The following is a 14,972-nucleotide window of genomic DNA, read 5'->3' as shown; positions in this document are numbered from 1 at the left end:
TGTTGTTCAGAGGAGAGTGGACCCCAGATCTGTGCAATGTTAGCTAGAGCTGAAAATTATTTGGAACACCTTTGGATCATAAGCAAAGCAAGTATCAACCTTGAGTTTGTCCATGGCTAACTATCTTCCAGAAATCAATAATGGAACTGATCTACCTGGCCTCCAAGGTTTAGGGCAGGACCAGTCTATTAACCACTGGGCAGTGGCACAGCAGCACTGAACTGCGCACAAATTTGCCAAATTTCAATCCCATGGGAGTTATGTGTTCTGGATTTTGGATGCATTCTGCAAATCAGCCCATTGAAGTACCTTGGTTCAAAAAAACGTTTTGCTCAGTTAAAGGTTGTAGACACAAGAGTTTTAGGAATAACATATAGATTAATTTAAATGTGAGCATATTTCTCCATATTGGGGAACAACATGACCAAGTGGCCAATGTTGCTACTTAATCTGCAGTCTAGGAGCAAACTATTGATGGACAGCTTTGGGGCTTCTACTGCCCTTCTGTAACATTCTGAATCTTTATCCTTGAAATAGCTCCCCACCTCCAGAAGATACATCTTAGTACTACCTTGGGGATCCTTCAAAGAGGCAATTAGTCTTTGTACTATAGACAAATGGATGTCCCCAGTTTATTGTAATCATGTTGCTAAAATAAATTTGTATCTTCTTAATTTTCTGCAGTAAGGCAGGAAATGTTGCCTGTTATTAAATGCTCTGTTGGTCCACTGAGTCATCAGTGGCTATATTTTAACTTCCAACATTTAAAATTCAGCTATCTGCTATTAGTACATTATTTTGGACTGTGTTGTATAGTTAGTTCATGTTGTTCTATTATAAAATATTTTTAAATCCACAATTATAGAGGTCATACTTAAATACTTTCAATAAATATTTTCTTCACATGCTTATTCATCATTGGATAACAAAAAATAAAGGCCACAGTCTTAATATTTGTGATAGGAAATTTGGCTTTATTCATTATAATTTTGATACTTATAACTATTGTAATGGTAGTAAGTATGTGATTCAGAAGCTGAAATCAAAAAGAAAAGAAGGCAAACACATGTCTAACTGAACAACAACACAATCTTATGCACACCATTCAGGAATAAAAGCCATTGAATTAAATGCAGCACACCTCCGCTCGCAGTTGAAATAAGTAAATGAATACTGCATATGTCATCATTCATAACTCCTGGGACAAATTTCATAAGTCAGTCCAAAGCAATCTGCTTCAAATGTTTGTTTCAAACATATAAAATGCACAGTTCTGTTATCAAATGTTTAAAGCAGTAAAGATTTGAATAAATAATATATTTGAAATTAAAATATTTTACTTATGCATGCATTAATTATTCCACATAATTCACTAAGTAAAAGCTTTTGTGTAACAATGTGAAACTGCTAATTCCAGTAAATTATGCTTGAATAAATACACACATGCATATAAACACCATCCACAAATTAATTGTTCATTCATTTCTAAATTTATTACAATGAACAACTGTCCGTTTACCCTGAGCTCTATCTATAGAGGTTCTTAGTACGGTAGCATATATAACTCATTTTCCAATCCTTTCAACAGTAATCCTATTGGCTGGGCTACACACACACACACATACACACACACACACACACACTAAAGATGTGGTCAAATGAAATAACATTTCGTTGAATAAAAATGAGACAAGATTATAAAAATATGAGGAATAAAAAATCTGAAATGCAGAAAATTTTTGAGGTGTGCTTTTTACCAGGCAAAGCTGAATATAACAAATGTCGATCTAAAAGAAGAGAGATATAAATTAAACAAAATGAATTTTATTAGAAATGCATTAAAAATGACTCTTAATCATCTTTACCTACGTCGCTGTTACTGTGATAAGATCTGGAGTTTGGTACATTTGTAGCATCCACACTTTACAATAATTCCACCACATGTTGCATTTATAAAACTAAGCTTCTATTATGCACAATAAATGAAAATAGCTAGTTATCTGCAATTTATGTACTTGGGATAAATTGTTCTTCATTGCATCCACAATTTCATTCACAAGCCTGAAAAATAAAAAAGGATGAAGCACTATTAAATATTAAAGGAATACATAATTAGAATAAATAATAAATAGAATACATAATTAGAATACATATTCTTCATATGAGTATTTAATTTTGTTTCTTAATATAAGCATATGGATATGGATAGTGAAACAAGAGTATGAAGTTTAAATAAGATTACACACATCAGTATGAAATTAATATGATGTTGCAGAAAAATATTTAGAACATATCAGTAACTCTGCCTTTTCCCATCTTCTTTACTTGATTTTTACTGCACCTCTATTTTTTACAATTCAAGTCTTATACATAATGCTTCTTCCACCTATTTTTCCCACAACAATAATCCTGTGACTTGGTTTGGGCTTACAGAATGTGACTGGCTCAAATTATCAAAGCAGTAATCTTTGGTATGTGATGCAGCAAGAATCTTATGAAATGGAGCATCATTAATACTTTAAAATATAAAGATCCAAATTCAAGATACATATATGTACACATGAGTGGTCACAGCATCTTTGGGAGGTAATGAAAAGAAGGAAAAAGAAAAGACTCAGGGTGCGACATTCAGCTTAACATCAAGTTTGTCTAATGCAGTTCATTAACTCTTTAGAAAAAACCTAAAGCAAAAGAGAAGGAATGAGCCAGCTTTAGTGAAAATTTATGCTAGTTGGCTTTGCATTCATTTCTCACTCTATCATTTTTATTATGTCTAAGGAAAGGAATAAAAAATAAATGATAGAATAAATTAGGTTTTAGATTTATCTTTACACATTCCAGCTTTACTGAGTTTAAAAAGGAGGGTCACAAATAAAGTAAAAAATTCACAGAATATAGGAAATGGAAATCTCTCTTGAAAGTTTACAATGCATTGGGAATGTTTATTTGAATGTAAGTAAGCTCTTTCAAACCAAGTGACAAGTTAAACATTTATATTTCCAGTATGGTTTATCTTGGCATTTCCTATGAAGGATATTGGTGTTGAAATCAAGATGAATTAGGAATCCTTCTAACAGAACTTTAAAATGGAAAATCTTCCTTGCATTCAGAGTTTCACTACACATTCAGATAAAATGGCTTGAAATGCTTATAGTTTCATTCAGAATGGAGATCTATTATCTATCTATCTATCTATCTATCTATCTATCTATCTATCTATCTATCTATCTATCTATCTATCTATCTATCTATCTATCTATCTANGTTAAAAAGATCTATATTCAAATACCAATGTTTCTAGACTATCTAACCACTCAAGCGCAGAATTGAAGCATAACTGATACTTTATAATTACCAGTACTGGAGGCTTGGATTGTGGTCAGTGTTATCATGCTAGTAAAATAATTTTATCAGAAATAGTTCTGATAAGAAATATGTTATATTAGGGAAGTCTGCCATTGTGACTTGTCCCATTAATAGTTGATATTTCGGTTAAAACTGAACTAGGATTGTTCACATTCTTCAAAGGTAAATCAAAATAGAGGATGTGGACACTAGTTGATGGTTGAAAATGACTTCATGGCACTTAGTCAATCACTCAATGAAAACATATTTGAAGCAACTGCTTGATGCTCTTCTGATAATGCCATATCTTCATTTGCCCTTGCTTTTTCTTGCACTGAAGTCAGTATAACCGTCTGATGACAACCCACTCATTTAGGCATAAGAAGTTATAGGAAGAAATACCATTTATGTGCATCTTCCCATTTACCCGGTTCAATCCTGTTAATTGAAACTTAAACAATTTTCAAGGCATCAAAATGACAATTTTATTTTAGAATTGCATTCAAAAAGAAAAAAGAAAGAAAAATGACAATTCAGATTTTGCTAGCCTGGCATATACTGCATAGGACTGTTTGTGGATTGCCTTCCAGCAGCAATTTTAGGATTGGCTAGGAGAAACTACAGCATTAGGAATCAATGTGACTGTGAATCACAAATCCAGGGTTTTTAGAAAAGAAGGTTGTTGTTTGATACTTGGAAGCTTGCATGCTTCAGAAAGAATTATGATGTCTGCACACTTTACCCAATTCAGTTGAAAAATGCATACAGTCATTTGCAGATTTTCATTGCAATGGAAGACGTACAGTTTATGATTTTGATTCAGTCCTGAATCAAACTGGATTAGCCTTCAGATGAGTCGGATATTTTGTGGTTGGCCTTGATCCTAAGACAACACTACATATATTTTGTGCTTTTGATTCTGCTTCCTTTGTTCTAATATATTTATTCAGTCATTAAATTCATACCTACAGCAATCAGCTGGATTCTGCTGATTTACAGTGTAAATAACAGCATAAACAAACCAATGTGATTTTTTGTCACAATAATTTTTTGTTTTATTCAGAATGTTAAAATACAAGCTTCCAAGAAAAGAAAACAATCAGAAACTTTACAAGAACACAAAATTAGACAAAATATTAAAAATGTGCATTAGAAAAAACAAAAATGCATATGTTGTCCCTCTAGTTGAATACTAGATCAGTCCTAAATCAAACTGGATAGCTTCCACATGAGTTGGTTGGTCTCAGTCCTAATAAAACACCATGTATATTTTGTGCTTTTGATTCTGCTTTCATTTATTTATTTGTTTGTTTGTTTGTTTATTTATTTATTTATTTATTTATCTATCTATCCATCCATCCATCCATCCATCCATCCATCCATCCATCCATCCATCCATTGATTCAGTTCATACCTACAGCAATCAGCTCAATTCTGCTGATTTACAGTGTAATTAATAGCATAAACAAACCAATGTGATGTCTTAGGGAGAGGACATTTTGCCTTAAGGGAAAGGCATAATCTACAACTTTCAGTGCCATTCAGTGTCCATTCAGAAGTGGAAAATTCTTCAGCAGGGTCTATGGGGATGGTAAGGAGAGTCCGTGTGATAAACTTAGTGTTGCAACATTGGAATGCACGCACCGCTTCTTTTCTTCACACTTTGCAACATTGCAAAAGGGGCATAGCTTATGGAGCAACATTGCACTCATTATCCTTCATTCCGAAATTATTCTACTGGTAATTTTTTCACAGAATTTTAAATGAAGACCTTAATTTCCCAATTAAAAAGAATTTAATATTAACCAATTAATTTTTTCTAACAATATAAATTATTTAATGTGGGCAGGCAAATAATTTAAACAGAATCTAGAGTTTTGTGGCTACTATAGCATCTTTTTAATTAAAAAAAACTATTTTACTTGCTATAATCTTTTCCATGTTCAAAATAGCTTTATACTTGTGTTGTAATATCCTAAAATTGAAGAATGCAGTATTAGCTGAATTCAATTGATTAGAAGTTGAGTTTAAAACACCTGTTATTGAGAAGATCAATTCTACTGCTCTTCTGTTCTAAACTATTAATTATGAAATTTAATTCCTATCAACACTAAATCACATATATAATGCTCATGCAGATTTGTGTCTTATTTATTAACTTTCGTTAGCATTTTTGTATATGGGTAAGACCTTCAATTGCAGTGTTTACAAGGAATTTGCAATAGAAATTCTGACAGGAGTTTCCCTAGCTCTCTGTATTACAAACATTTCAACACCTGGATGTTGGCAGTCTGCATTTTCCAAGACTTGTCCTTCACTTGTAAGTTTGGCCACAATGACTGCATTCCAAAAGCAGATGGCTGCTATTAGCCATATAATTATTTTTAAAGGCTTATTCTTTTACCCAATTTACCATGCTCAGGTATCACCCAAAGTACAATATTGCTCAGATCAAACAATGTTTGTTCTCTTTCAATGAACCACCTATTTGAGTGACCTTCAATTAAATAAATAAAAAGTCTACTGTGTAAATTGATATATGGACTAAAATTAAGATTCAAACTACTGCAGCCTTAAAGGTTTTGTAAGAAAGTAGCTGTTATTTCAGTTAAGGAGGTTTTACCACTCTCTGCCTTCAAGCTAGAATAAACAGATTGTTTTATTCATGACAGCAAGAAACAGATTTTGTATTTATAATCCAGTGGGTTGGTCTGAAATAGCAATGGGAACAAAATTAGGCATTTATAAAATGCAAATATTTACTGTAAAACTCTACTTTCTTTACTGTATATTCTTATTTTTATTGCCTAAATTTTATCCAAATGTTTCTGATAAAGCAATTAAATTTTTTCGATAAATGCTAAAAGCATATATACCAGCATAAATTTGTAATTCTAAGAAAAATATAAAAATCTATTTGGTATGTTCTCTTGAACCTAAAAGGAATTCCATGGTAGTAGATTGTATATATTGAGGAAGGAAGGAGCAATGGCTCCTTAAAAAATAAAATAAAATCACAGCACCACATTACAAAAACAAGGAAAAAAGAAATAATTAAATAAAACCAATAATACTCAAGAACAAAAAGATATAGAATCAAACAAATGGCCCTAATGGATATTACTAACCAAGAGAAATTGTCTACTGTTCAAATACTTTTTCTTATGTTCTTCCTATTTGGAAAGTTGTTAAAATCAACAAAGATACATTTACTTTGAGCAGTACCCAAAGTTTGGAAACAATAAACTATGATCTAGTTTCTGATGTCACACTAAGCTAATGAAAATGTGATACAACTAAAAAAGAATTGTAGCTTTGATCTCTCTGACATGGACACCATTTTGACTTTTTAACTATATCTTTTGGACAGTCTTATTAATGTTTAGTTTTATCTGCTTACCCCAAAGCTGTTTATATTATAATGCTTCAAATAGACAGGATGTTAAAACATGTAAATGGTTATTTATTTGATATCTGTATAATTTTCCAATGTGGTTAAAATATTTTCCCATTCCATATATATTTCCAAAATCACCCACAGGTTCATGTAATTATACTGTCTTAGCAGAGTAAGGAAGGAATTTGCTATTCTAGAATTAAAAAGAAAAAAGAAAAAAAGCCACTTTGCAGTTTTGCCCACAGTTCTGCTATTCTCCGGAGGAATCTGAAACTAGTACTGTACAGTTCAGGCCCAAGCCCTGCTTAGTTTTTCCAGTTTCTGCTACCACCTATGTTAAATTATAACCAGCATTAGTTTTTTCCCCACAAAACTGGCAGGGTTTTTTATTGAACAGGTCATGTTGAGATGGTTCCAATTCTATTGACAAGGTGCTAATGAGTAACTGTTAAGCAGCATGTTGCTTCATAGCCATAAAATCTAAAATAGCTTAGAAAATTACACATTTCTTCCTTTCATATCACAAACTATTGTGATTTTTTTAAAACAAATACTATTGTCAGAATAATTTCTATTCCCACCTATCTTATTTAGGTTTACTATTATCACCATGTACGGTATAATTTATTGTTACCTCTTTACACTGAGATCAATTAGCACATGCTGCTTGTCTAAACTGTATTATATAAATGTATGTTCTCTAGGTTATGTTTTTCAGCAGCAGAACCATACACCCAAGTTTATGAATTAGGTCTCTGCACTAACAAACACTGTTCAGACAAATAAAAAATATTACTGTTTTGTTACAGGAGGTAGTGAATTATTTGTCAGTTAGAATTAAATCTGCTAATACTAAACTGAACTCATATATTTTTCAAATATTATTTAAATCATCTATTATGTTTTATCAAATGTGTTCATCAAAAGCTTTTGTCACTATGTAGTTTTTATCCCTGATTTGTAAATATGTGACACTTTTGTTAAAAAGAGGTAAGTCTGAGTTTGTGGCACAGAGAACAAATGATTCAGTTTATATGATTTTAGGTCATTCTCAACCTTATAGGCTGACCTCCCAACCAGAAAACTAGACATTTATTTCCACAAATAAATAACAAATACAAAAATTCTATTATAAGTTAGAAGCCAACAAGGGTACACAACTAAAATTATTTCTTTAAAATGAGGTCTCTATCTCCAGCAATGAATCTGATACTAATCACTCACATTTATCTCGATTTGCTTCTGCTTCTTCACTTTCAGTATCAGCTGGCAAAATCCATGGCTGGTGAGCAAGCTGAAGTTGTTGTAGGAAGTCATCCTGCCACAAAAATAATTCAGTCAGAACAGAAATTAGGTTTGCAATTAATTGAATTGATTCTTTAATTAAAAACAATTACAGGTACTCCTGATTAATCTGATAATCTTCCTCTATTTCAAGGATTTTTCAGGAAGAGACAAGGAAAATTCGGTGGATGTGTAAAACATATATTAATCAGTAGAATTGTCTAAGAACTAATTAAGAATTGTCTAAAAACTATTTCTAGTCTCACAAAACAGATGCTGAACTGACTGCATATAAGAAGCTACCTAACCTACAAGATTATTTATGGGACACAGCAATGGAAATCCAACTGAAATGCTACAGGAAGACCCTGTGCAAGTAATTACGCTAATTTTTTTAAAGTGCCTTTTTAAAAAAAAGTATCTATTACTTTATTTTTTTTAACTTCTACCCCATCTTTCTGGTTATATAAGTCTCAAAACAGCATGCAACAAGGAGCAAATGATAAAACTTGCAGTAAAATCAGTAATTCAGCCACTCCTTCCTGCTTCTGGGATGCCTTAACTTAATATCTTTACCCCAAATTACACCAAGAGCGAAAGCAATTTTTAACTGAGTGTATGGGTAATAAGGAAGAATATGGTGCTTTTTGTTCTTTCTGAATGAATATGCTCAAAATCACATTAGTGTGGAAGCTGAGTGCTGGTCCAAGCCTCAGATCTTGAAAGACCCAACTTCAGAACAAAATAGGAGTGTGTTATTGTCACCCGCAAAGCAAGATCTTCTATCATCACCTCAGAGAAAGTAGAGAGCTACAATTCTGTAAGGAGACTTAGCAAGAGACCTCACGGAAATTCTTGAACTAACTTTCAAATATCTAGGACTTTTTGGATTTAACCATATTATTATTTAATTTATATCCACCTTTCAACTCAGGCATACACTGGAGGGCAGCTACTAAAATTTCAAACCAAAGACAAAATACAGAAATTTAAAAATGCTATACAATATCAACATCACCTAACAATTAAAAGCCTGGCAAAAGAGATGGATCACTACAAATTTCCTAAACATTGAGTGGATGTGGGACATGCATTCTATATATTGGAAGCAATGCAGGATATGTAAATTTATGCAAATTTAATTAATCCAGTAAAACTCATATGGTTAACCTTCTACTCTTTCTTTAATCTTTATGACATCCCTAACAAAGCTGACACATTGACAGGTCAACTCTGTGTAGAAAAGTAGCAAACAAATGAATGTTGATATACATTGAACAGCTGTAAGTTATAATAGAATCCAGATTTCTTTCAGGCCAATAGCCCACATTTTAAAACTGCTCATTGAACAGGGAGGACATTATTTCACATTGTGGGGCCCTGTTGCAAATGTAATTCAGAATTCATAAGAGGATGACCTCCTAGACACTGGTTCTATATTGTTTGGAGTGCTGTAACTATACAGTGAGTTCTTTTTATTAAACAGATTTTTATGAAAATAAAAACGAGTATCTTAGATTTATAAAGCACTTCTTTGGGTAACCAACAAGGCAAAGACTTTGCAGAGAATGTGCAGCAATTTTAGAGAAATATTAAATAATATCATTTAATAATATTACATCTAGACTAAGTTCTACACACATTATATGCTTCTCATTTTCATTTTCACAGCATTTTATATGTGTTTTTCTCACCCCTAGTCTTTTTAATTTGATCATTCATACTATTTTATACCTACCAGCATAAATATACATTGTGATATTCTATACATAATTCCTTTCACTCAGTTCCAAGTAGTTTCTATATTCTCTTTCTTTATATCAACTCACCATTCACCTAGTTGGGAGTAAATCTATTCTCTTAATACTTCTGCATATAAGTAGTTGTTATTTTGCTATCATTCTCTTTTCATGGTAGTTTCTTACCCTTCTTTCCTTTTCTCCCTGTTTATTTTTCCTCAAAAACCACTCTTGACATTACTGAGAAATGTCTTTCATTCAGAAACTCTCATCATCCATCCATCCTTCACTAATACACTCAATTTTTCATCTTAAAAAAAATCCAATCAATCATACTTTCAGATTCCTATTGATTCTTTTGAATTTATGAATTGAATTGTGTGTAAACTTGGACTATGAAAAAGCTAGACAGAAAAAAAAACTTGTTTGAGCTGTGGTGCTGGAGAAGGCTCCTGCACATTTTTTTGACAGCAAAGGTGACAAACAAACAAATTATGAGATCAAACTCACTGAAAAAGGCAGTTATCCTTGGGATGGTCAGCAGTAAAAGGAAACAAGGCCACTAAGAAACATGATGGCTACAGGCTAGCAAAACTGACACCAGCCAGAGCATAAAACAACTGAAAGAACTCATACAATATTGGAAAACGTGGAGAGAGCTGGACCATAGATTTGGATACAACTGAATGGATATCATCATACTTAAACCAATAAACAGGTTTTTTTCTAAGCAGATGTCCATCAAGCTGTTGCCATTATCATTCTTAATCATTCTAGTTGAATTTCTGAATGGCCAATTGCTCTCTCAATTCCTTCCCTTCCAAAGCCCAATTTTACTCCAAAGATTCTCGCACCAGTCTACGCAAGCCTTGATTTGCAGTCCAGAGAGTAACTTGCAAGCCAGTGTACAATTTTATGCAACCTCCCAACTGAAAGGTATTTGCAATGTCCTGAGACATTCATGATGTTTCTTTCTACAAGTTTGCTTCAATTTTCCCTATGCCCTTGAAGAAAAAAAAGAAAAAAATATTAAAACAAATAAATCAACAAAAAAACCTTAGAATCTCTTTCAATGTTAGTAGTAAAACATAGCAAACTAGAAAACGAAAGCATGTTATCTGGATGTTTTCTTTTCTTGCCAACCCAACACACATAAGTTCTGAACTCACAATCACAACTGGAGCCAGAGTTTCCATTATTAAATAAAGTCGTTGTTAAGAGAGTCATGCCTGATTTCATGAACTTTTTTGCCAAAGTTGTTAAGCGAATCTGCTGATTTGAAGTGAATCACATGTTCATTAAGCAAATCCTAATTTACCCCATTGACTTTGTTCATTGGAAGATGTCTGGGGAAGGTGGGAAATAGTGATCATTTGATGATGGAACACTGCAACTGTTCTAGGTAATGACAGTTGCCAAGCACTCTAATTTTGATCATGTGGTATATCACAATGATTGTGTCTAAGCATAAGCAACTATTTGAAGTTACAATGGTACTGGAAAAAGTGACAGTAATAAGTTATTTTTTCCAGTGCCCTTGTAACTTCAAATAGTTGCTAAATGAATGGTTTTAAATTGAGGACTACCAGTATACAGGTACTAAGACCTATCACAGACTCCAAAGAATAATAGTCTGAAGAGATGAAGCATGAAGAATCTACACTTCATAAAAGAAAGGAGGAAACAGTAATGCTATGATGTGTAGATGTATCTGTCTCACTTGCAATTAGAAAAATATTTGAAGACTAAAGACTAAATGTATATACCTGCATGTAGAAAAGAATTTAAAGCATTAGTTTACACAGAATGTAGCAATAACAAAAACATTTATCCATGTTATACTGCTTGGTTTGAATTTGAACTAAGCTAGTAATGTAACACACCTGCAAGTTTGCTATACATTTTCCATGCCAACAGAGCTGAGGGTATGTGTACAAGCACTCAGATCATCAGGCAACTTATAATTCTTTTAGACAGGATAGCAAAACTAAAACCTTGGACTTTTTACAAAAAGAACTTCACAACTGACATGCAAGTCTTTGCCAAATTCTTCATGTATCCCTGCCTTAAAAATGTTTATAATGTGGTTTCTTCCATAAAGAAAATAAAAGTTTTAAAGCATTTCATCTATTAGAAATAGGGCATGGAAAACTGTGCACTAGAGGCCTCTAATTTGGGAAAACAGGGAAACTAAATGATAAAAACTGTTCTGAATTGTATTGTTCAAGCACTATGTACTTTTTACTGTATATCACAGCTTAGCATGCATGGTAAAATACAAAATTGGAGGCTAAATTGCTAACTAAAGCACAAAAGAATTAAAGGCTGCTTAGGATATCTTTCCTCCATGAGATCTAACCTGTTCCATGATTCAACTACAATCCTTAGTTTAGCATTAAGTCAACAGATGAATAGGAGGGGCTAAGAGGTAGTTCTTGGTTGTTGGTGGACATAGCCCCTAGATTGCCAAAAACCTTCTCACTTGTAAATCACTGTGCCACAAGGGTTTATGGTGACAAAGAAAGGAGCAGGCATTCTGACTTCTTTTGAAGACCAAAGGCCAATATTTTTTAAAAAATATTTTTTAAAAAACAAAGCATTCAGCCAATATGTTTCATTTTCAAGCCAAACACGGAAAAGGAAAATAAATGTATACACGAATACACATGCATAAATGGCATGCTATGTGCAATGTATGCATGTGTGTTTGCGTACATACATACACACAGAGAATTTTGGGAGCAATTAAAGTGTTACCAGCAAGTAGCATTAAATAACAGATATAAATAATGAATTCCTTCTAATCCAACTAATATTTTAATTAATCTTAAAGTTTGATAAGTGCAGTAGAGAATAATTATGAGGCTAATACAGAAATAAGAGTGAAGTTGTGTTATAGTATTGTAATTCTTTTCAAAAAACTTACTTCAGACATACTGCTTCTTTGAGTAATATTTCCTAGAGTAACTCCAGTTGTTTCAAGATGCCCTGCAGGACTGGTGATGGTCCTTCCGAGTTGATTCTTTGATATTAAAGACTGGCTTCTTTGCATACTAATGGTTCCTTCTTTGTTTCCTTGGTTGTTAGGGGAAACAGGTCTTTGTAACAAAGTATTTGGGGTGGCAGATCTGTTTAGTGGAGTTGGCAGCCCAGAAGATCTGCTGGTCTGTGTATTGGAAGACTGAGGTCTACTGTTTGTAACACTGGAGACTAGCAGGCTATTGTTGCTGGATAATGGTGGTGATTTGTTTCTTTGAAGCTGGAGCTGAATATCTTTCCCACTCTGAACTGGTCCTGAATCCTGGCTAAGGGTTATTTTAAAATTTCCTTGGTGATCTAGTGGAATTACATGAGTTGATTGTCCAGTGGTATTTCTTGATAATCTTCCTTCTTCCCACAGCGCTAGGTCCTTTGCAATGTCTGCATATTGCAAAAATTTGGCATTATAATGGAAGAAAAAAAAATAAGAAACACTTTATAATTAATATAATATAATCAGCTTCATTCTAACCCAAGCAAACTGTTAATAGGCTATACTACTAAGTTATTTTCAACTGGGAAAATTTGAGTGCCTTTTGAAGCATCACTCTTATGAAGAGTGGACTTCTTCTGGGAGCATCTATGGACTTCTTCTGGAGGCATCTATGATGAGATTTCCACTAAAATGAACTGAATGTTTTGGTGTTTTGGAAATCCACATAAAATCACATTTGGAAAAGGGGGGAAAGTATCTGCTTTGTTTTCAATACATGAAATATGTTAAGAGTATGAGAGAGAAAGTTTTCCATTCTTAGCCCTGCTGGATCTTGCCTGTTTCCTGCACTTTCCTAACCATGAATATTTGGAGGTCTTTGATACATTTAATGTGAGAGAAGAGGCTTACATATCTTTTTGATTTCTCATTCTCGCTAATCAATCAGCCCATGCCAATAAATTATTGTCCTTTTTGAAGAGGTGCCAGGAAGAGGTATATTATAGATTCAAAGTGAGTCGATGACCTTCATTATATATACAAGATCAGCCATTTTTGGAATGCCTGATCTTTCTTCATTATTTCCCCAAAGTACATCTATTATTATTCACAGCATTTTTCTCAGACTTTGTTTCCAGAAGTAAAAATAGCCTTCATGACAAACTCATAAACTATTTAAAGGTTGAAAAAATATATATTTATGAACAGTTAATGTAATTATTTTCCCCTCCTCAGTTTTGGATCTATATGTTTAGATTAGATTAAAATAAGCCAGAAGTTCATATGAACTTTGAATTTCATCAACTTTTTATTGAACTCATAAAAGAGTTCGATTTTTTCATCAATTTTTTACTGAACTCCCAAAAGATGACATTTATAGATATTAATTCCAGAATGAGAGAAATGACTATATCAAAATTTCAAAATACTATCCTTGTTATGTTTTTGGTTATTTTTAGCCTGTACCCAGTAAATAACATTTCTCTTATCTTTACAAGTTTTCCCAGAAATTGCATACTAAATAACAAGAAGGTTAAACATATTTTGAAATATGGCAAGCCAAATATGTCTGTTATCATCAACTAAATAAAGATATATGTGCACATACATAGCCATACATAAACACATTATCATTCTCCTTTTATAATCAAAATGAGTTCCAGCACCAAAAGCTCTGCATTTATTTCTCTGTATGACTCCATTCCTTCTTATATGTTTATCCAGTCTGGTTCTTAACAAAAACCTGTCCTAGTTCATACTTCTACTCAGTAGTGAGATTCAGCCAGTTCACACCACTTCAGCAGAACCAGTAGCTAATTTTTTGTTGCCCAGGCCCAAAATGGACTTCTGGAAGCGGCATCCACACAGAAAACCAGTTGTTCACATATTTGAATCCCACCACTGCTTCTACTCAAAATCATTTGTGAAACAGAAAATTGTTAATAAGCAGACTTTTCATATTTTAATGGCTATCTGATAATCTGGCAAATAATAAGATTGTAATGCCATAGAGACTGCCTCAAATAATATGAATTGCTGTATCCTGATAATCAGTTTGCATATGTAGACTACTAAGAAAACTTCTGGAATAAACATGCACACAAAGAATAGAATATAAATTATTTTTATAGAAATTAACTCTTATTCTGCTCTCAAACTGGTATAACCTTATTAAATTACTGTATATTTTCAGATATTTGCCCCAGGTAGTTGATTATTCAAAGCTTGCCAGCCT

The 14,972-nt window shown here is 32.9% G+C and overlaps 1 protein-coding gene across 1 annotated transcript in view; it reads right to left on the bottom strand.

The window, feature by feature from the left end:
- Positions 1-965: 965 nt before the first annotated feature.
- CUNH8orf34 (chromosome unknown C8orf34 homolog) overlaps positions 966-14,972 on the bottom strand; it is a 92,383-nt gene continuing 78,376 nt past the window's right edge. The window contains exons 12-14 of the mRNA XM_015819392.1: positions 12,692-13,185; positions 7,967-8,060; positions 966-2,061 (exon numbers count right to left, since the gene is read on the bottom strand). Of these exons, the coding sequence (XP_015674878.1) occupies positions 2,054-2,061; positions 7,967-8,060; positions 12,692-13,185 (596 nt within the window). The 3' untranslated portion in view covers positions 966-2,053. The remainder of the gene's footprint in view (positions 2,062-7,966; positions 8,061-12,691; positions 13,186-14,972) is intronic.

The sequence above is a fragment of the Protobothrops mucrosquamatus genome, unplaced genomic scaffold, assembly GCF_001527695.2.
Source record: "Protobothrops mucrosquamatus isolate PMUCROS unplaced genomic scaffold, P.Mucros_1.0 scaffold912, whole genome shotgun sequence".
NCBI lineage: Eukaryota > Metazoa > Chordata > Lepidosauria > Squamata > Viperidae > Protobothrops > Protobothrops mucrosquamatus.
This window is presented reverse-complemented; position numbering and strand designations above follow the sequence as displayed.